The sequence below is a fragment of the Gadus chalcogrammus genome, chromosome 10 (genome assembly GCF_026213295.1).
Source record: "Gadus chalcogrammus isolate NIFS_2021 chromosome 10, NIFS_Gcha_1.0, whole genome shotgun sequence".
Lineage (NCBI taxonomy): Eukaryota > Metazoa > Chordata > Actinopteri > Gadiformes > Gadidae > Gadus > Gadus chalcogrammus.
In genome coordinates this window covers 8,162,077-8,182,219 of record NC_079421.1, presented here as the reverse complement: position 1 = coordinate 8,182,219, position 20,143 = coordinate 8,162,077, and the positions used below count along the sequence as shown (strand labels likewise).

The 20,143-nt window shown below is 44.3% G+C and overlaps 1 protein-coding gene, 1 long non-coding RNA gene and 1 other non-coding gene across 5 annotated transcripts in view; all 3 read right to left on the bottom strand.

The window, feature by feature from the left end:
* Positions 1 to 734: 734 nt before the first annotated feature.
* LOC130390332 (uncharacterized) lies at positions 735 to 3,235 on the bottom strand. Of its 2 annotated transcripts, none has more exons than XR_008896765.1 (7): positions 3,156 to 3,235; positions 2,433 to 2,461; positions 2,160 to 2,243; positions 1,911 to 1,969; positions 1,502 to 1,647; positions 1,100 to 1,245; positions 735 to 829 (listed from the first exon to the last, which is right to left on the bottom strand). It is a non-coding gene; the product is annotated as an uncharacterized LOC130390332 (long non-coding RNA). The 2 variants fall into 2 exon arrangements; XR_008896766.1 differs by having other exon boundaries at positions 2,577 to 3,206.
* On the bottom strand, positions 2,624 to 2,820 carry LOC130391071 (small nucleolar RNA SNORA74). The gene has a single exon (XR_008896864.1). It is a non-coding gene; the product is annotated as a small nucleolar RNA SNORA74 (small nucleolar RNA).
* Positions 3,236 to 7,401: 4,166 nt separating the features above from the next.
* ccdc142 (coiled-coil domain containing 142) overlaps positions 7,402 to 20,143 on the bottom strand; it is a 28,234-nt gene continuing 15,492 nt past the window's right edge. The window contains exons 6-10 of one of the 2 annotated variants that reach the window (XM_056600007.1): positions 16,345 to 16,522; positions 15,122 to 15,220; positions 14,352 to 14,452; positions 14,076 to 14,244; positions 7,402 to 8,993 (exon numbers count right to left, since the gene is read on the bottom strand). In XM_056600007.1, the coding sequence (XP_056455982.1) occupies positions 8,885 to 8,993; positions 14,076 to 14,244; positions 14,352 to 14,452; positions 15,122 to 15,220; positions 16,345 to 16,522 (656 nt within the window). In that variant the 3' untranslated portion in view covers positions 7,402 to 8,884. The remainder of the gene's footprint in view (positions 8,994 to 14,075; positions 14,245 to 14,351; positions 14,453 to 15,121; positions 15,221 to 16,344; positions 16,523 to 20,143) is intronic. The other variant, XM_056600008.1, reaches the window with a different exon arrangement.

Sequence of the window (20,143 nt, the reverse complement as noted above, 5' to 3'; positions counted from 1 at the left end):
TGTAACACGGGGAATGGGTTAGCCTAGCGATTGTGGTACTTGCACTTGGTTCTATGAACATCCTTTCTGTACCGACAGCGTTATATTGATGCACTTCTTGACAAATGTACTTATTGTAAGTCGCTTTGGATAAAAGCGTCTGCTAAATGCCCTAAATGTAAATGTTCCAGTTAATAAAAGAGGACATGAGGCTACAAAGGGAGGCGGAGAGGAAAGCAGGGAAAGAATGGATAGGTTTTTCTCAATTTTGGAGCGTTTGGTGGACAAATAACTTATGTTGTTATATTTAACACATTGTTTATTATTTACATATTTATTGAAACTAACTTAACTAACTTTTTTGATTAACTATTTATTAAAACCCTTACTAACTTTTTTGTATTGACTAATGTATTTGTATACAACTTATAAAACATAATACAACTATATAAACATTCATGTGACTATTTACAATTATTCTAAAACTACTATATACAAAAACATAATGATCAATAACACACGCAAGTGAAAGGGCGGTAACGGTTCGTTACGTAAACCAGAAATGCTCCGTAGGCTAGACCGTCCCATTTCTTCGGCCTTCGGAGTGTCCTTCGCGGTCTACGAAGGCCGCGTCCTATGAATTGGGACTTATTTATTTTCCTTCTGGATTTCTGTAGCAGAAGCAGCGCCCAAAAGTTTTACAGACTAGTTCAAGTTCCCATGTTGACGACAAGGTGCCCAATCAAAATTAAGACTCAAGTTAAAAAATGTTTTATTTCAACAGAGCATGAATTAATAGGAACCTGGAATATATTCCAGAGAAGTCCCAGGAGCAAGAGTCATTCCACACCTACAATAAAACACAAGATCATCGTTAAGAAAGTGGAACTTCACAAACACAGGTCGCTACAGTCAACTTAACACTGGTACTAGTCTGGTTGTTTCAGGGCTTAGTCAGGTCATGGTAGATGGGTGCTACTGAATCTGTGCCAAAGCCCCGAGCTTTCTCTCCCAATGTTTGGATTCCACAGCCGAGCGAATGCTCATGCCATGAGAGTACTCACTGGGTTTGAACAACAGTTTAATGCTGAAGCGACATGCTGACCATCTTAACATTTACCTGATTCTGGTGGTCTTTGGGGCATTACGCCTGCAATCAAGTAATTAACCTTGCAGTCCGCTATACACAGTGACCCATCATGTCGTCTACCATGACCTCCTTGATCAACTAGTTGAAACAGAAGAACCAGCGCAGCAGATGACAGCCTGTTGGAAATAAGATGGTTTTAGAACGAGGCAAAATGCATCACATGTTCCAAACTTAAAAGTTACTAGTCTGGTTGTTTCAGGGCTTAGTCAGGTCATGGTAGATGGGTGCTACTGAATCTGTGCCAAAGCCCCGAGCTTTCTCTCCCAATGTTTGGATTCCACAGCCGAGCGAATGCTCATGCCATGAGAGTACTCACTGGGTTTGAACAACAGTTTAATGCTGAAGCGACATGCTGACCATCTAAACATTTACCTGAGTCGGGTGGTCTTTGGGGCATTACGCCTGCAATCAAGTAATTAACCTTGCAGTCCGCTATACACAGTGAACCATCATGTCGTCTACCATGACCTCCTTGGTCAACTGGTTGAAGCAAAAGAACCAGCGCAGCAGATGACAGCCTGTTGGAAATAAGATGGTTTTAGAACAAGGCCAAATGCATCACATGTTCCAAACTTAACAGTTACTAGTCTGGTTGTTTCAAGGCTTAGTCAGGTCATGGTAGATAGGTGCTACTGAATCTGTGCCAAAGCCCCGAGCTTTCTCTCCCAATGTTTGGATTCCACAGCCGAGCGAATACTCAGGCCATGGCAGTATACAAATTGGGTTTTCAAGGAGCAAGAGCTAACTACTGAAACAATTGGTGCTCATTTCCCACATGTACCTGCTTTGGTTGACGTCTTTGGGGCGTTGACTGGCATCTTAGCACAGCAGATTGGCAGCCTGTTGGAGATAAAGTGGTTTTAGAGCGGTTGTTTCAGCGCTTAGTCAGGTCCTGGTAGATGAGTACTACTAAAGCCCTGAGGTTATTCTCCCAAACTTGGATTCCACAGCCGAACAAATACTCATGCCATGAGAGTACTCACTGGGTTTTAAATGTATAGCATTATATCTAGACTGTAGTCCTCTTTACCTGCACAAATTAGTCTCATCAAGACCCCACAGGCAACCCTCAGCCAACCATCAGGTCCTGAAGCAACACCAGTATCTGGATAACCTGATAAGAAAGATAGATTTGAGTTATAAATGAATTAAGTAATATCCCATGCAGACATTCATCAATATGCTCAGGGAAAATAGTCACCACAGTATTAGTCAGCATGATGTGTTTTTTTGCAATCATCACAGCATATCAATTCTGCTTAAATTGAAGTATTAATGTACTGGGACGGACATGTCGAATTACCATTGGAAAAGCAAACTTCGACATCATGCCTGCATTGAGGGGAAAACAGCAGTTAGCGAGGCACATTCATATGAATGGTTCGGCTCGAAACGTTACAATGACTAGATGGAATTCAAAAACAATTGTATAGTTTAAACAACTAACCGAATATTAGTGACTTTCTTTTTATGCCCACATGCTAAAGGGTTAGGGATGTGTGACCCGACACTAGGCCTGACCAGCGGGGTATCGGATCAGGCCACTCTCGTCGGGTCGAACCTTGCAACGTTTCGGCAGAGCCAGCTCTAAAACAGAGGCGGCAGAACCGTCGCGGTTACAGGGCTTCCTCTTCCAGCACTGTAACACTGAGCCGAGCACTATGACCCGGGCAGCTGACTTGAGTGTTGGTCGGTGGGGGCCCGCATGGTGAGGCCTGTACCGGACTAACCCTTAGTGGGCTAGCCTCGGCAGATTCATGCCATTTTATTTAAAGCCAACAGAATAAACTTCAAGCTCTCCCTTTATTAAGAATAAAGTTCAAGATCTGACAACTTTAGGAAATTAAATTACTCGATTCTCTGACATTTGTACAATACTTCCCGCACGTGGCCTACTTTTTATATATACACATAGCACAAATAGCAAAAGTCAGAGCAGAACCAAGTTATAATCAAAAAGTCTTATTCTAACACAACAGAACCAACACCACCAATTCATTTAAATATAACACAATAGGAATCTTACCAAGAGCATGAAGTCACTCCACCACATTGAGAACGAATGGAAAGATCCGACGGAAGTCTGAAGCTTTAATAGAAGCGGTATGCGGCTCGCTTTGCATTCTGGGAATACGCTGTAAGGAGGGCGCCCCCTGGTGGGGGGAGGCGGGACACCAGGGGGGCTATTCCCTGTACAATAGTCATATACCTCGAGGAGTTTATGCATCTAATGCCTGCTTTATGTACTGTCTCTGGGTTGCTCTTGGCCTTCAAGAGAAAATTAAAATGAGCATTGATCCTACTAGAACATGCAGACCCGCTCTTCAATGTCCTAACATTGATCAACTGTCTCCATTGTCCAACATCAGCTAAATTCATAATTTATAGAAGGTGGTCTGTTACGCCCCTCTACACCCCACTGGCCTTGCAGTGGCAGTGCATTGGTCTTTGGGTGGTGCAGGGGCACAATCAAGTTAAACGTGCACAGTTCATCCTCAAAAGGGGGCTTGCTTTGTTTGTCCCTGTTCCGTTGACATGTCTCAGTCCATGCTCAGGTGTGCTGCATCAGTGCAGCTGATTAGGAGCACCTGGACCGCTCGTCAGGACCGGAGTTAAAGGCGACAGATTCCCATTCACATGGGACTGCTGGCTGGTCGGGCCACCTCTTTTGTATTGTCTTTATGTTTTGGACTTTGTTGTATATCTTAATGTTGTGTCCTTTTCATGTTTATGTAAATAAATCCCACTGGTTGGGTTTTTGTAAAAGGTGTCCTTTGATATTTGGGGTAGTGCTGGGCAAATTAAGCTTTTATAAAGCATTGAACCAGTTGAGCCAATGTTTCGAAAATGGGTTCATTACTCGAAGCTTCAGTGACAGTGACCTCTGCTGGCGAAGTTCGAGGCTGCAGTGGATTCAACGTATCCCTGCTTTGAAAACTATTTGACGCACAAACACACAAACCCAAATACTTAATAGCATGATCTTTTCACGAATAAAGATTGATCTAAATACAGATGTCAAAATTGTTCTTAAAAGGATAGACCAGCCTATATCCAAATAGGCTAGTAGACTAGGATATTGAAACAGCATTTTATAAAAACCTATAACATATTGACTTATTCTTAGTCTATTCATTCGCTTTTAAATGTTTTCTTCATTCGCTTTTCTAATATGTATTGTATTTCAATCTTGCCCCAGTAAAGCACTTTGAATGGCCTTGTGCCTGAATTGTGCTATAAAATAACATTGCCATGCCCTATTCTTATACCGATATTAGAACCCCGGTCTTTTGCACCAGAGTCAGTGTGTTATTATCCCCTACCCTAATCTTCTTGACACAACACTTGTTTTATTACATAAATACTCTTCGCAACTCCCGTACACGGTTGTTGCTCCGATTGTGTGTTGTTATTTTCTTTCTTTCATTAAATAATTAGGCGGTGACCAGGCTTCGGGCAAGGTGGTTGGCTGTGCTTGAGTAACTTTGAAAGGGGGTGATTATGTGGGATGGGGTTAGACACTCAAAGATTTGGTATTGGGGTAGGCTGCCTTAGTTTTTCAACGGCTTATGGATTGAGCCGGTTTCTTTTTTTTTGCTCAAAGCTTCTCCACCGAGCCGCGGACCAGTCAAGTGATTAATTCAGGCAACGAACCAGTTGCTGCTTCGGACGTCACATGTCACGTGATTTTTTTTAATCTGTATCAGAGAATGTCTAATATGAGGAGAACTGGCACTCGCGGGTTAGTTCCGGTTTTCTGGACTGGTTGCAGTAATAATCTTTGACCACGCGGGGCGCTCGTAGGCGAGTCCAGAATGAATGGGAGCCAACGGGGTTTTATCCTCAGAATCCACTTTTCTCACGATGTAATTTTTTGTCAAGTAATTTTAAAGTTGCTATCAAAGGGTGGGGCTAAGATAATAAACTCAGCTGAATATTGCATTTTTTAAGGTCACGTATCTGTTCTAAAAAGGCGTTAAAAACATGCGATGACGTCACACACTGTAATACTGTCAGAGGTACTGCTTTACGGCAGTTTCTAAAGCACTTCCCTTGTCCCGCAACGATAACTATGGAAGCATATATGTAGCAAAATTCAAATGGCAATGCAATTTGCAATTTGCAATTCAATAAGTAATTACGTTATGCAATTGACAATGCATTATGCAATTTCATAATGTAATTTGTAAATACGCTATTCAAAGTGTATTTTAAAATGCAAAGTGACAATGCAATCCTCAATTAAATATGCAAAAGTTATAACAATAAAAATACAATAACATTTTGTCAAATTCTTTGAGTTCCTTTATTCAAATTGAAAAGCTATAGCGTCCCCGTGATTGCAATCCACTTCGCCACGCTCCGTGTGTTGCGATATTCAAATGACATTTCAATCCGCAAAACGGAATCCAAAACGGAATCCAAAGAGGAAATCCAAAGAGGAATCCAAAGAGGAATCCAAAAAGTCAATATGCAAAGTGGCAAACGTATCAGCCACCAGCGGGAACTACGTAACTTTCTATTGTGTCAGACAGTTTTATGTGTGGGGGGAGGGAGTTCCAGAGCCTGGGTGCTGAACAACTGAATGACCGGGCACCCATTCGTAATGAGTCGTGATGTGGGGATACATAGTAGTCCAGCAGAGGTTGAGCGGAGGGAGCGGGAGGGAGTGTATTCTTGGAGGAGGTCCCAGAGGTAACTGGGGGCTAGGTTGTGGAGAGCTTTGTAGGTGAGGAGTGGGTGGAGACGGTGGGTCTCCCGACCCTATGTTTCGCACCCAGTGCCTGTAGCACTTTGGAAATCTTTGTGTTTACCACACTGGCGTCAAAACGTACCCGTGAGGATAAGTCGTCTATCCTATCTCCCAGAACACGCACTCTATCTACTGCATCTGTGTCTTCAACACGATTGTTCTCCACATCATCGGCCAAACTTCGGAGCGTATCAATAATCACCATTGGTGACCATGGACCTGACACATACGAACTAGAAGTGAACAATGAAATTACGAGCAAGTGACGTAGTTCCCGTCCAGACGCTGATTGGCTGATACGTTTGCCACTTTGCATATTGACTTTTTGGATTCCTCTTTGGATTCCGTTTTGGATTCCGTTTTGCGGATTGAAATGTCATTTGAATATCGCAACACACGGAGCGTGGCGAAGTGGATTGCAATCACGGGGACGCTATAGCTTTTCAATTTGTATAAAGGAACTCAAAGAATTTGACAAAATGTTTTTCTATTTGTATTGTTAGAACTTTTGCAAATTTAATTGAGGATTGCATTGTCACTTTGCATTTTAAAATACACTTTGAATAACGTATTTACAAATTACATTATAAAATTGCATAATGCATTGTCAAATGCATAATGGAATTCCAAATTGCATTGCCATTTGAATTTTGCTACATATATGCTTCCATAGATAACACCAGCTGTTGGAGGTAAGGCTTTTTTTTTGCCCTAGTTACAGAGTTTTAGTGAGCTAATGTAAAAAAAAGAAATGCGCGAATGTTTTACATATGTATGTTACTTACAGAGAGTGTTTTTTCTAATCCTCACTAGTGCCGATGATAAAGCTTTTTTTTTTAGTAACGATTATGAGCCATTTCTTTCTCCTAAAATAGAAACCTGGATTAGAATCATAATTTTAAGACTGCATCAATTTAGTAAACAATCTGCTAGAGAGCAGTGTTCTGTTGTTCTCCTCATGCCTCTTCCTTTCTTGATCTCTACAGTCGGACCTTGATGCTGTGACAACGGACAAGTCTTCTTCCTCTGTCCTTTTCCCCTGCCTCTGTTCAGTATGTTCAGTGTTGTTAAATCATTTCTCTTTTTTTTTTATTAGTTACTGTTCTTATTGTGTTCTTGTTAGTGTGATGTTTGAATAAACTTGCCTGCTGCAATGTTGGTATGTTTGTATAATTACTGTTATACAACTGTTACTGTTTCAATGTGACCCAGACCATATTTCTCATTTAACAAACATGTGTATCTTATAATGTGTTGCATGGCAGAGCAATTACGGTATATTCAATGGCTTAAAACAAACCCATCTGTAAAGATCAGTGAATGCATAGAAATCAATTACAAGTGGTGTAGATGGTTTTCCCTCTGCAAGATCATTAGCCCAAGTCCTACAAAAAAATAACGACTGTAATAGCAGATGTTGAAGTTGTTAAATCGTTAACTAACCATTTGTATGGAACAATCGGTTAAAGTGAGTTAAGTGCTTGAGTCTCGACACTTTAGAGAATGTCTAGCGCGCAACTTGAATAAGCCATGTGCGATATTACCCGGGCTCCAGCGCAACTTTCCTTAACAGGTGAAGCCTCAGGTAGCCTGGCTAGGACCATTCATACAGAGCAAGCAAGAACGTTACCTTTTTCTGTCCTTGGTAAACGAAAAGACGGACAATCCGTTTCCACTGTAAGTGCAGTTTATCATTGCACATTTACGAGGCATTTCTTTTTTAAACTATCTTTATTTTCGAAAAATAGACAATGACAGATTAAATGATATTGAGCGGGATATTGACTGTATTATTTAAGGTGGTCATACCGTACCTACCATGTATAGGCTATAACACATTGAACATTGAACACAAGAAATGGAAGAAATTCCATTTATGCCATGTACTTTCACCATACATACTATCTAAAAAATAAAAGGACCTGCAGGAAAATCTAAATACAGTACTCAAAAATTGAGTTAACACGTTTCTCATTGCTCTTCAGCTTCAGATGCCGTAAGAGGGGTCTCTGGTCGTAATCAGTCGCAAGTCCGTCCCTGACCAATCAGCATTCATTAGCAGAATGCTAGCGTGTATGGCCAACAACGGCCCAAACTGTAAGAAATCGAAAGGACATAAGTACTCACTCATTTGACTTTTGAACCATAATCTATATTGAACTTGCGGAATCTACAATAAAATTTGCGATATTTCAACGACAAGCAGGTGAAAGAGGCATAATTAGCCGTTTAGCCCCATAGACTCCCATTCAATCTGGACTCGCCCGCGATCACCCCCAGTGGATGTCTCATGGAACTACAACCAAAATCGGTACAATGGGGCGTATAGGGAGTGCCCAGGCTCTTCGTAGACGGGCTCTGTCTGTATAAGCTTCGAAGCACTGCCAGAGAATGTCTAATATGAGGAGAACTGGCACTCGCGGGTTAGTTCCGGTTTGGAGCAGTTTTGAGCCATGTATTTAACCTGTTCATTAAGTAATCAGTAGCTTTTGTACGTGTGGCTATTGGTGAGCCCTGTGTGTATGAGCATGAGGCTCATTAGATTTAATGAGTGCTGATTGACTGGTCAGTGCAGGTTCATTAACATAAGGCTTGTGGTGTTTGTATTATATGTATATGTGGACACAGCTGTATCACAGTATGTATAAAGTATTAAGATATGCTATATAAAATGTACACATGTTGCATTCACATACTAGTAAAGAAAAGCTGACACTTCTATAAAAAGCAATAGAATAGGAACAGTGTATAATTAGGAGCCTATCCCTACTACAAACAATGCAGTACTGGATCAGCCGAAACAGGAACTATGCTCATTCCTCCTAAACTAAATGATTTACACTTCTCACCTGTATCTCTCGATACATTTACACACCAGGAAGAAAAGGGTGTTTTTTTTTCGTGCTCGGAAAAACCCAAGAGTGCAAGTGGATATTTTCTGCAACACCAAGACATGAGGTATTTATTGGGGGGGGGGGGGGGATTTTGGACAGGCTGCTAATTTAGTGTTCGGATTTGGAGAGGCACTGCAGTCCTGGTAGCCGCCATCGGGAGACGCTGTTGTGGATTCTCAAGTCTAACCATTCCTGCTGAACCGCGCCTAAAGCTAAACTGAAAAAAAACAAAAAACAAAACATTAGGGACCATATAAACAAAAGACCAATCACAAGATTTGAACATTCGTTAAATTACAATGCAGGATTAAATTTAAAACCAATAAAGAAAGACTCAAACTAGCTCCTGGCTCCTATGACCAGTGTTGTGCCTGAACGCGTTCATTGAACGATAGTTCATGAACTCGTTCACATTTTGGGCGAACGTGAACTGAACGTACTGTATTACTGCCTGAACGTTACTGTGAACTCGTTCATTCTGGTGTCTGTGAACGGCACGTGCACTCGGTTTAACTTCGTTCAATTGGGGGGTTATTTGTTTATCAACACGGCGGATGCGCGCGCAGAATGAAAACATTTGTTTGACCGGTTGCCATGGTTATCTCCGTGTGGTTAATTTGCAGTTGCGGTGTTGTCAGCTTACTGTTACATTAAACTAATCAGAAAATGTGGTTATATGCTATAGACCAGGGGTTGGCAACCTATGGCACACGTGCCACGCCGCAGAATGCACGGCACCTCAGTGTTATTACGATACTCTGGCAGACAAAAGCTGGCTTTTGTCTGCCGGCACTAGGACCCGGAGGACAACACTGGATTTGATGTTGGAGTGTGGCCATTGGTCAGGTTGCAGCAGGAGAATTTCAGATCAAATTGTCTGAAATTGAAGCGCACTGTCCGCTGTCTTCGTGCTGACATAAATTAATGACAGAGCGTGATATTGTGAACAATGGCCACACCCGCTGCAGCTAAAACTAGGCCATTCCAGTGCTGCTGGACACAAGAGTTTGGTTTTGTATTTGTGAAGGACCGTGCTGTGTGCACTTTATGCTGTGAGAATGTTGTGTGCAGAACGTCAAGTGTTAAGCGTCATTTTGAGACGAAGCACGAGAAGACCTTCAAAGACCAAGCAGACAAATTAGAGTCAATCAAAGGTGCTGTGTCCAGATATGAAAAACAAGCTTGCTCCTTCAAGGTTTTTACCACTGCTAAAGATCACGGGACAGAAGCAAGTTATCGCATTGCACATTGCATTGCAAAGCATGGGAAGCCGTTTACAGATGGCGAATTTATTAAGGAGGTTAACAACGGAGCACTCTGAGGCATGTTTGCAACTCAAAGTAGGCCTAACTAACTACAAGCCACAGAGCTCAGTCAAGCAAAGCAGGGCCAGGGATCACACTGACTGTCTGGTAGGCATCTGATAATTTGATGTTGCTTCAGCTTACACTAGTTTTAGTTCAAATGTGTAGCTGTTTTTCAGTCTTTGAAATGTTGATGTGGCTATTTTGTTAAGAATACAGATACTGTTATTGTTGAATCAAATTCCAGGTATATTGGGAAGAAAAATGTATTGTCATAATTTATCTTTGCGTTATTGTTGATAAAAACCAGGGATCACACTGACTGTCTGGTAGGCATCTGATAATTTGATGTTGCCTCAGCCTACACTAGTTTTAGTTTAAATGTGTAGCTGTTTTTCAGTCTTTGAAATATTGATGTGGCTATTTTGTTAAGAATACAGATACTGTTATTGTTGAGAATAAAATTCCAGGTAAATTGGAAAAAATAAAAAAATGGTGACATAATTTAACTTTGCGTTATTGTTGATAATGGCACACTAGATGAGAAGAAAATTTCAAACTGGCACTCCATGTCACAAAGGTTGCCGACCCCTGCTATAGACCCTATAGTGTCTGTGGTGTAAAGGCTGGGACAAATTAAAAAATATAAATACACTTTATGTTGAAAGTATAGACGTCCCGATTCCCATTGAAACGAATGGCGCGGTGATTATTCTTCAAAACGAGATCTGTTAAATTGTGAAAAATGAATCAAATTGTAATCAGACAACACGGTTATATGCTATAGACCCTAGAGTATCTGTGGTATAAAGGCTGAGACAAATTTCGAATTATAAATATGTACAATCCATAACTTTAGCTCTCTGGCTCAGCGGACTAGAATACCTCCTATAATCATTGCTTGTTGGCCGGAAACGGAAATGGGGGCTGTTTACGTTTGGTTGTAGTCTTTTCGCTCGGTTCTCCAACTCAACAGTAGGGCTAGTACCGAGCGAAAAGACTACAACCAAATGTGAACACCCCCCCTTTCCGCTTCCGGCCAACGAGCAATGAGTCTTCGAACAGAAATCAATGGGATTTACAAAATGCGCTAAATGTGCAATAAAACACGATAGAAACTGTATCTCGCTACGATGCTTGATTCAACCACTCAATTTCATCCTAGACAAACCAAGAAGTGGGCTCAATGTTCAAAGTACCGGAAAAAAAATAGCTCACAGCAACATATTGAAAAAAAAGTTAATTTTTTGGAACTGTGAACTTAGTTCAAAATGTTGAATTATGAACGCTTCTGAAACTGAACTAGTTCATTTAAAAAAATTTAACTGCACTTTGAACTAGTTCACGTAGAAAGTGAACTATCCCAACAATGCCCATGACCGTACCGTTTCTTGTTCTACCATTAGTTCAGTAGTTTTGTAAGTAATGCTCCCTTTCCACCGGTGGGTACGCATTGGACCCAGCACGCCTCAGCCCATGAGGGTACAGCGGTATGCCTATAGCCCAGCTCAGTTACGGCTCGCGTTTCCACCGCCGACGGTACCCTTATGGTAGGGAGAGGTTTAAGCCGTTTGGCGATAGCCGTGGCAGCTACGTAAACATTGCGACCTCAGAGAGCTCCTAAGTCCGCCCCTTCCGGTAGACCCCCATGTTGCTTGTGGATTTACATGACATGGAAAGGCGCGTTCACGCTCCTGGTGATAACGGCTCGCCAGTGATGACGCTCGCGCTTACGAATGTTCCCGACAGCGACTGTTCATGTGCACTTGAGAAACAGCCAGTTGAGAATCTAAAAGTACAACTTTACTATTGACGTCAATCAATAGTAAAGTATGTGATATGATGGATGATTCTTTTATATTGCGTAAAACGTACATGTTCCGCCATGTTCCTGCGCGTCACTAGTAAACCATACGTCACCGACTGGACAACTCTGTTATGGAAATTTGGCCCGAGTTGCCAAACGGAAGTAGAATCATAACAGCGTCATGAGGCGTCGTTCACGCAAGCTATCCGACGCAAAAATGTTTTCCCCATAATTTCCAGTGATGTGAGTGCACCAAAACTACACATCTCGTATATGACGTCACGCTCCCTGCGACTGGCGTGGACAAGACCGACAATCTCCCCATCGGCATAACTGAAAATCTACACATACATCCTTATATAATGGTTTTCAACTCTTTCAATGCCGTTATCCTCCCCTTGGAAAAAACCGGCGAAGTGGAGCAGTGAGATCGCCATGTCTGTACCCGAGTGGTGGTGACGTATAGCATTCGCGTTGAGAGCAGCGAAGAGCTGTAGTTCACAAAGCGGCCTCACACAAAACTATCAAACTTCTTCGCAATTTTTCTTTTTGTTCTCTTTCCATGAATTTTTTTAATTTCAATCCACTAACAACATGTGTAATCCAGGGCATATAAAGACTGGGACCAGAGAATAATTTCTTTCTCTCCATTGAAACCAATTCATATTTTACGATCTCATATGACCCTAGCGGGTCTACCGGACTCGCTAGGCTCGGCGAACTTTTGCGCAACATTTTCTTCAACAAACGAAGCTTTTGCCGTTGTCCAGAAATACCTCGCGAGCAGTGGTGTAGTCTATTTTATTGTAGTGGGTATACTGTGATGATTCCCTCCCAGCCTCGTACAAACCCGTCCCACCGGTACGTGTACCTGTGTGGCACTTATGGGATGTCGCACCACACTCACCAACGCAGGGGTCTACAACCCGCTGACCTTTAACGATTATCAACAATCATGTAAAGCTGAGTAGGTTTATCAGTTTTAATAACAGTATGAACAAATAGAAGACAAAAATTACAAGTTGTGCTTTGTATATCTATAGTAGCAATAGCACATGCAAAATCTACGCAAAATAATTTAATGAACTGTTTACAACCATGGCTATGAGAAGGAGATGACAGGAGACTAATGTTTCACTCTTTCAATTGCTCTAATTTGAGCTCTTACTGTTATCTAACATACCATACAGTAATTGAATTGTGTAAAAGTGTGAAATTACTGCACCTTAAAAATGACCATGAATTAGCTATACTCTCATTTGCATAGTGATTAACATTATGAATTTCAATTGTGTATACCAACTGTATGTTGGCTGACATTTACCTAACTGGTTTTCCCTCCACTCTAACCAAGGATGCCTGTTTTTAAATTCCCTAGACACCCAGTCCGAAAGGCTGGCCAGGGGTTCTCATCTAAAAGTAACAAGGAGATATAAAGTGGGATTAAAACATTGTCTTCTGTTGACTACTTGTTATGTGGTTTACACATTAATATGGGAGGACTGGACAGACACACACACACGCGAGAAGGAGGGGCTCGGCCCGCCAACTAACGTGCAGAGATGCAGGGGCAGCTTCGCGCTTCGTAACAGAGACAGGGCAGAGCGCGAGCGCGCAGGGGGAATTTTATGAATGTGTGAATGTAGGAGATAACTTCCCCTGCTTAAAGTATTTTATTGCAGTTATACCCAACCGATATTTGCGAAAAATAAACACAAAGATCTGTCACAAGACGATTGATACGTATCCGTGCATATTTTTAAGTGGGTATACGCAAATCCTGGTGCGTTCCTAGTGGGTATACGGCGTATACCTGCGTATCACGTAGACTACACCACTGCTCGCGAGTAATGTGTTTGTTTGTTATTATCCCCCTATCGCACAGAAGTTAGATTCTGTCGACCAATCGACGGACGGCCCGTCTAGTTCGAACTTGCCGGAACCCTTTCAGCCGTCTCAGTACCCCAACGGAGGAGTACGGCTCAATATGGCTCAGTCCGGATCTTGCCCACTTTTTGCGGTGGAAACCCGACCCATGCCGCACCTTTGCAGACTGAACCAACCCACACACTCCGGTGGAAATGCGCCATAAGCAGAACTAATATATTCTTCGGGGGCATAATGGTTGAAGAATAGTACAGTTTTCCATGTTATAGCATTGTTAGAGTGGATTGTTAACTGCAGCTACCTGGGAGCGAGGTAAGTCTGGCTGGGAGAGAGGGGAGGGGCTTGGGGGGCGACGGGAGTCAGGGGGGAGGAGCTGGAATGGGTCAACACCTCTCCTTCCATGTTCTCTAGGTTGGTTATACTGGCCCCTATGGCCACATCGATGCTACTGCCACTGCGTGTGGTCGGGCCTGGAGAGGCACACACAACATGTTCCAACACATTGACACAATTGAGCTCTTGACCAATGTTACATTTATATTCAAATGATGACGCTTCTGTATATATTCATACTCACAGCATCGTCTGAATGGCTCCCAGCAGCGGGACTGGAGATAAGGCTTTGGCTGAGGCTGCTGTAGTAGACAGATGACTGCTGAGTCCATCTGCTGGAATACCCTTCACAAGAAACAGCAGCCATGGACACACAGTATTCCCATGTTTAACCAGGTCATGAATCAAGTTACATCATTAAAGGGTAATTCCGGTGTAAAATGGATTTGGGATATGTTTTGTATGATAACGAGTTGAAACGTTCGTTTTGGAGCACAAAAAACATTGTTTTTAAGACTCGATAGGTAGATTGACGAACACAGATATTGTGACATCCATCAGCAACACGCAAGCTCTGTGTTCGCAAATCTACTTATGGAGTCTTAAAAACAAAATGGCGTTGACGGGTGATCTGCTGATGGTGTGTATAAAATGTCCTTTTTAATAAACAATCTGTACACTTACAAAGTACTCAATGCCTCGTTGTATATGTTAAGACCCTTATTATACTACCAAAGTGTCGGGCTACTTTAAGCCTTTTAAGTGGTTTAAAATTGCGATTTTGTTTTTACCATAACCAGTTTATAGCGTTTTGATAGAATCGGCTATAAACAGCCAACTGAAGAAAGCATCCGAGTTTTTTGTGCTCCAAAACGAACGTTTCAATTCGTTATCATAGAAAAGATATCCCAAATCCATTTTACACCGGAATTACCCTTTAATATGATCTTTGGGCACTGCTTGGTTTGAGTAAGGACATCAAAAACACCACAGAGGAGGAGAACTAGGTTCTACCGGAGGTGGAGAAGGTCAGCTGACGGACTGAACTCGTCGGACTGAAGGAATCCTCTGATGCAGTCAAAGTCCTGCTTCAGCTGGAGCGCTCCCTGGACGCTGAACAACAGAAGGAACAAGGTCAGGAAGAACTCATGACTGTCGAGTACAAACAAAGAGCACAGAGGTAATTGAAGAGAACTACAGAACCATGTTCATAGTCTCAAAACCGCCCCGCTCAGATCTGGCCCTACAGGTCGCTCTCCCTGCATGTAAAGAACCAGCCTCCATCATGTGGAAGCTTCATCAAACACAAGCTCAGCCAGCACTGGTCAGCTGTAAGGTATCAAATCAACAGCGTGTAGACTGGCTCCTGTGATAGGGATGGTAAAGCCCTTCTGAAGGGCCCCCCACCGAGGGAAGGACTTTAGAAGAACAGACCCCTGGCCTGACTCGGCCCCTGCAGGGTTCCTGCCCCCCCCTCACCCAAGCGTTTTTCCGGTTGCCAAGCGACGTCAGCTGATCTGAAGGGTTCAACGTCTTTGGCGAACAATTTCTCTGCTGATCAACACTACAAATAGCAAAAAATGTATTGTAAAAAGAGAAACCGTGTCAAGTTATTTTTTAGTTTTGACAAGTGTAGTCGTGTAGTAAGCGGGATAATGTATAGAACACTGGTCATTTTCAAAAATAAGCTCCCTCCGCTTTGCGCCAGTGTCCGGTTCGCCCTGTCGGGGCTTATTTTCCCGATAATGACCGGCGTTCTATACATTATTCCTTACATAACTAGCCCCCGAAAACAGTCTTCTTCAGTCAGGTGCAGTCCAGTGTATAAACACTTCAGAATGAATGAACCACGGCCGCAAGATATTCGGCTGTTCCCTAAAAAACTAAATCATCCAACACGGAAGGCGCTCTGGGCTGTGGTCATGGGGATGACATGATGACATGGTGAGGCTACAGGGAGGTGAACTCCCTTCATGCTCTCATCCATTAAACCCCAGGGCCAACCAAGCCTAGCTGCTGCAGAGTCAAACACTAAGTTGTACAATTCCACAAAGAACGCCTTGTATGTCACCATAGGCCCTGAAATATTAGTGGAACCTTCTAGATGTAACATTTGTTCCTTCAGTCTCACTGGAATCAGAATCTTCAATAAATCCGACTGTTTGAACTTCCAGCCGCTCCAGGATCCTCTCCAACAGTCTGCGGCCGATAGGACCCCATCACAAACACGGCCTTACCTGAACCTGATCTTGTGTTTGAGGATGTGCTCCATCCAGGCCTCCACGAAGGCCGTCATGGTGATGCTGAGGGTCTGGACGCGGGCGTCGTCTGACAGCGGAGCCACGCCCTCCAGGACCTGACCAATCACACTCTGAGCTGCAAACAACATGTATTCGCTGGGGCTGCTGGGAAATTCTAGAGTCAGGAATAAAAATACAACTTAACACGGAGCTTGAGAATAAAGAAACAGACAAATTAATGATTCAGATACTCTACTGTTAAATACTAGTGAAAATTAATTATTCAGTTACTCTATAATTAAATACTACGGTAAATTAATGATTCAGTGACTCCTGTTAAATACTAGTGTAATTGAATGATTCAGTGACTCTACTGTTAAATACTAGTGTAAATAAATTATTCAGTTACTCTACTGTTAAATACTAGTGTAAATTAATGATTCAGTGACTACAGTAAAAGACTGCTGTTTAATGGTGAGCTCACAGTCTACAATTACTCCAGACAATATTCCATTCCTAACGCTCAGACTACTAATCGAATGTTCACAGCCCATTTCTCCAACCCAAAGCGCCGTCGATGTGCTCAGTGATCAGGTTCCATGACCCGTAAAGCGTTGATGTCTAATTCCTCTTTGATTTTAGCTAGCTGATTTGAAAACTTCTGCTGGACTTGAAACCAAGTTCTACCCGTAAATTTCGTTTAATATGTGCACTGGTGCACTTATTGAATGACAATAAAAACAACCTGTTGGCTTGGACCCCTAAAAAGTAATGTCTGAAATCGCGCACCTACGTAACTGCACTTCATTATCCCTACAATACACTTATAGGCGCATTGCTCTCATTTCTACAGTGCACTCAGAACAGCCTTCGCGCACCTACCGGAAATGAGTTTGCAGTTTGACGGTTCTTCTTCGGTGGTAGTGTGGTGGTTAACATAATTCACCCACAGAACTATGCGTGGGGGGGCGTGTTTAGCACGGACCCTTTTAGCAGACGGAACAACCGTCCAGTTCAGTCCGGTTTGGCTTTTCGAATGTACTGTTTATTGTGTTGTGTTCATTAAAACTCAGTGCTGGATACTCCGCCTCCGACTCCCATCTCTCGGCACTCCACTGGTGACCCCGACGTAGATCTCGCTGAAGCTTCAGGGACCAAAACGAACATGGCGAATAACGCTTTTATCAAGTTGCCGGAGTTCTGGGAGTTTTCATCGAAGACGTGGTTCGCACAGTCGGAGGCGCGGTTCGCCATCCGTGACGTCACGGACGACACTGCACGCTACTACCACATCGTGTCTGCACTGGGGAGATCCACTGCGACCCGGGCGGCGAATTTCATGGCGAATCCCCCGGACCACGGCAAGTACAGGGACCTCAGAGCCTTCCTCTTGAAGACTTTTGGGCTGTCGTAGTCAGAGCGGGCCAAACGGTTGTTGGCTATTCGGGGCCTCGGGGACAGCAAACCCTCTGAGCATATGGAGATGATGCTCAACTTGCTGGGTGCGGAAAAACCTAACTTCCTCTTCATGGAGCTGTTCCTCCAACACATGCCACCGCAGGTCCGGACGGCACGAGGATTACTGAGCCACGCGCGTTGGCAGAGGAAGCCGACCGGTTTTTCCTGGCTGCTCAGAATTTCGCACCCGAAGTGCTAGCCCCAACATGCAGTGCCTACCCCCCGGACAATGACAGGCTAGCCAACAGAGCACCAGTGGCCGCCAAAGGCCGTGCCAGCACAGGTATGTGCTATTTTCACGCGTGTTTTGGTGCTAAGGCAAAGAGGTGCCGGTCCCCGTGCAACTTCAAACCGACGGGAAACGCCAAGGCTTGCGCTCATTAGTGGCCGTGAGTGCAGGCACGTCTACCCGGCTATTATCAGGGACACTCTCTCCGGCCGCGAGTTTCTTTGCGACACCGGCGCTCAGAGGAGCGTCCTGCCGGCTACGGTGGAGGACAACGCGCCTGGCGTCCACGGCCCACAGTTGAGGTCCGCTAACGACACACCCATCCGCACGTATGGTACAAAGACTGCGGACCTGTGCTTTGGAGGCCAGCGATTCAGGTGGGATTTTGTCACGGCCGATATCTCCTTTACCCTCCTCGGCGCGGATTTCCTTTGTGCGCACAATCTGCTGGTAGACGTCAAAAACACCTGGTGGGCGCACGGACGTTCTCCTCGTTTGCATGTGCCCGCGGTCGAGCGGCTTACGGCGGGCTCTCCAGCTCCCTCTCAGAGGGGGACGAATATCTACGCCTGCTCAGGGAGTTCCCCGGTATAACCCGACCTACCTTTTCCGCGGTCACGGTGAAACATGGTGTAGAGCATCATATAGACACCAAGGGCCCACCCGTCTACAATAGGGCCAGACGACTTAACCCCGACAGGCTGAAGGTCGCTAGGTCGGAGTTGGCCAACATGGAGTGCCTGGGCATCATCCGCCGCTCAGACAGCCCCTGGGCCTCACCCCTCTACATCGTTCCCAAGCCAGACGGCGGGTGGCGACCTTGTGGGGATTACCGCCGCCTGAACGACGCTACCACGCCCGACCGCTACCCAATCCCGCACATCCAGGACTTCTCAGCACACTGGCGGGCAAGTGGGTCTTCTCAAAGGTGGACCTGGTGCGCGGTTACCACAAGGTGCCAGTGCATCCCTCGGACATCGCCAAGACGGCGGTAGAGTCACCTTTCGGGTTATTCGAGTTCCTGCGTATGCCGTTCATACTCAAAAACGCAGCTCAGACCTTCCAGTGGTTAATGGACTCGGCGCTCAGGGAGATGCCCTTCGTTTTCGTTTATTTGGACGACATCCTGGTCGCCAGCTCCTCCAAAAAGGAGCACCAGGGTCACCTACGCGATCTCTTCATGAGGCTCGACCAGCACGGACTAATCATCAACCCGGCGAAGTGCCTGTTCGGGTTGTCCTCTATCCACTTCCTGGGGCATCTCATCAACAAAGATGGGGCCGCTGTCACGTTAAAATTGTACCGGGGGCGAAAATTGTACCGGCCTACGTCATCAGTTGTTTACATCTTGACAACCTGCCTGGCAACAAACGACACGATCGTCTGTTGCCGGGCAGGTTGCAAAAAACATTCGGCTCATGTTTCCAAAAGACGAAATAACATAATACAGATAACGGATCGCTAGATAACACTTGTTTTTACTTTATATTTGTATTGTATTTAATTGTTTAATCGAATAGCAACAGACGACGCGATCGTCTGTTGACGGGAAACGGGCGATCGCGTCAAATGACGTAGGACGCGAATGTTCAAGAACCTTCCTACGTCATTTGACGCGATCGCCCGTTTCCCGGCAACAGACGATCGCGTCGTCTGTTGCTATTCGATTAAACAATTAAATACAATACAAATATAAAGTAAAAACAAGTGTTATCTAGCGATCCGTTATCTGTATTATGTTATTTCGTCTTTTGGAAACATGAGCCGAATATTTTTTGCAACCTGCCCGGCAACAGACGATCGCGTCGTTTGTTGCCAGGCAGGTTGTCAAGATGTAAACAACTGATGACGTAGGTGGAGGCGATTTCTGCTTTCCCCCGCCCGCACACAGCTCGGGCGCTCCGAGAATTCCTGGGGATGGTGACGTTTTACCACCGGTTCATCCGCCAGGCGGCTCACGTCATGCGCCCGCTGTACGGGGGCTCTTAAGGACAAGTCCCCTGGCCAGGCTGTCGACTGGATGGCAGAGAGGGAGAAGGCGTTCGAGGCCACGAAGGCCGCCTTGGGCCAAGCCGCCATGTTGGCCCATCCGTCGCATAATGCCCCCAT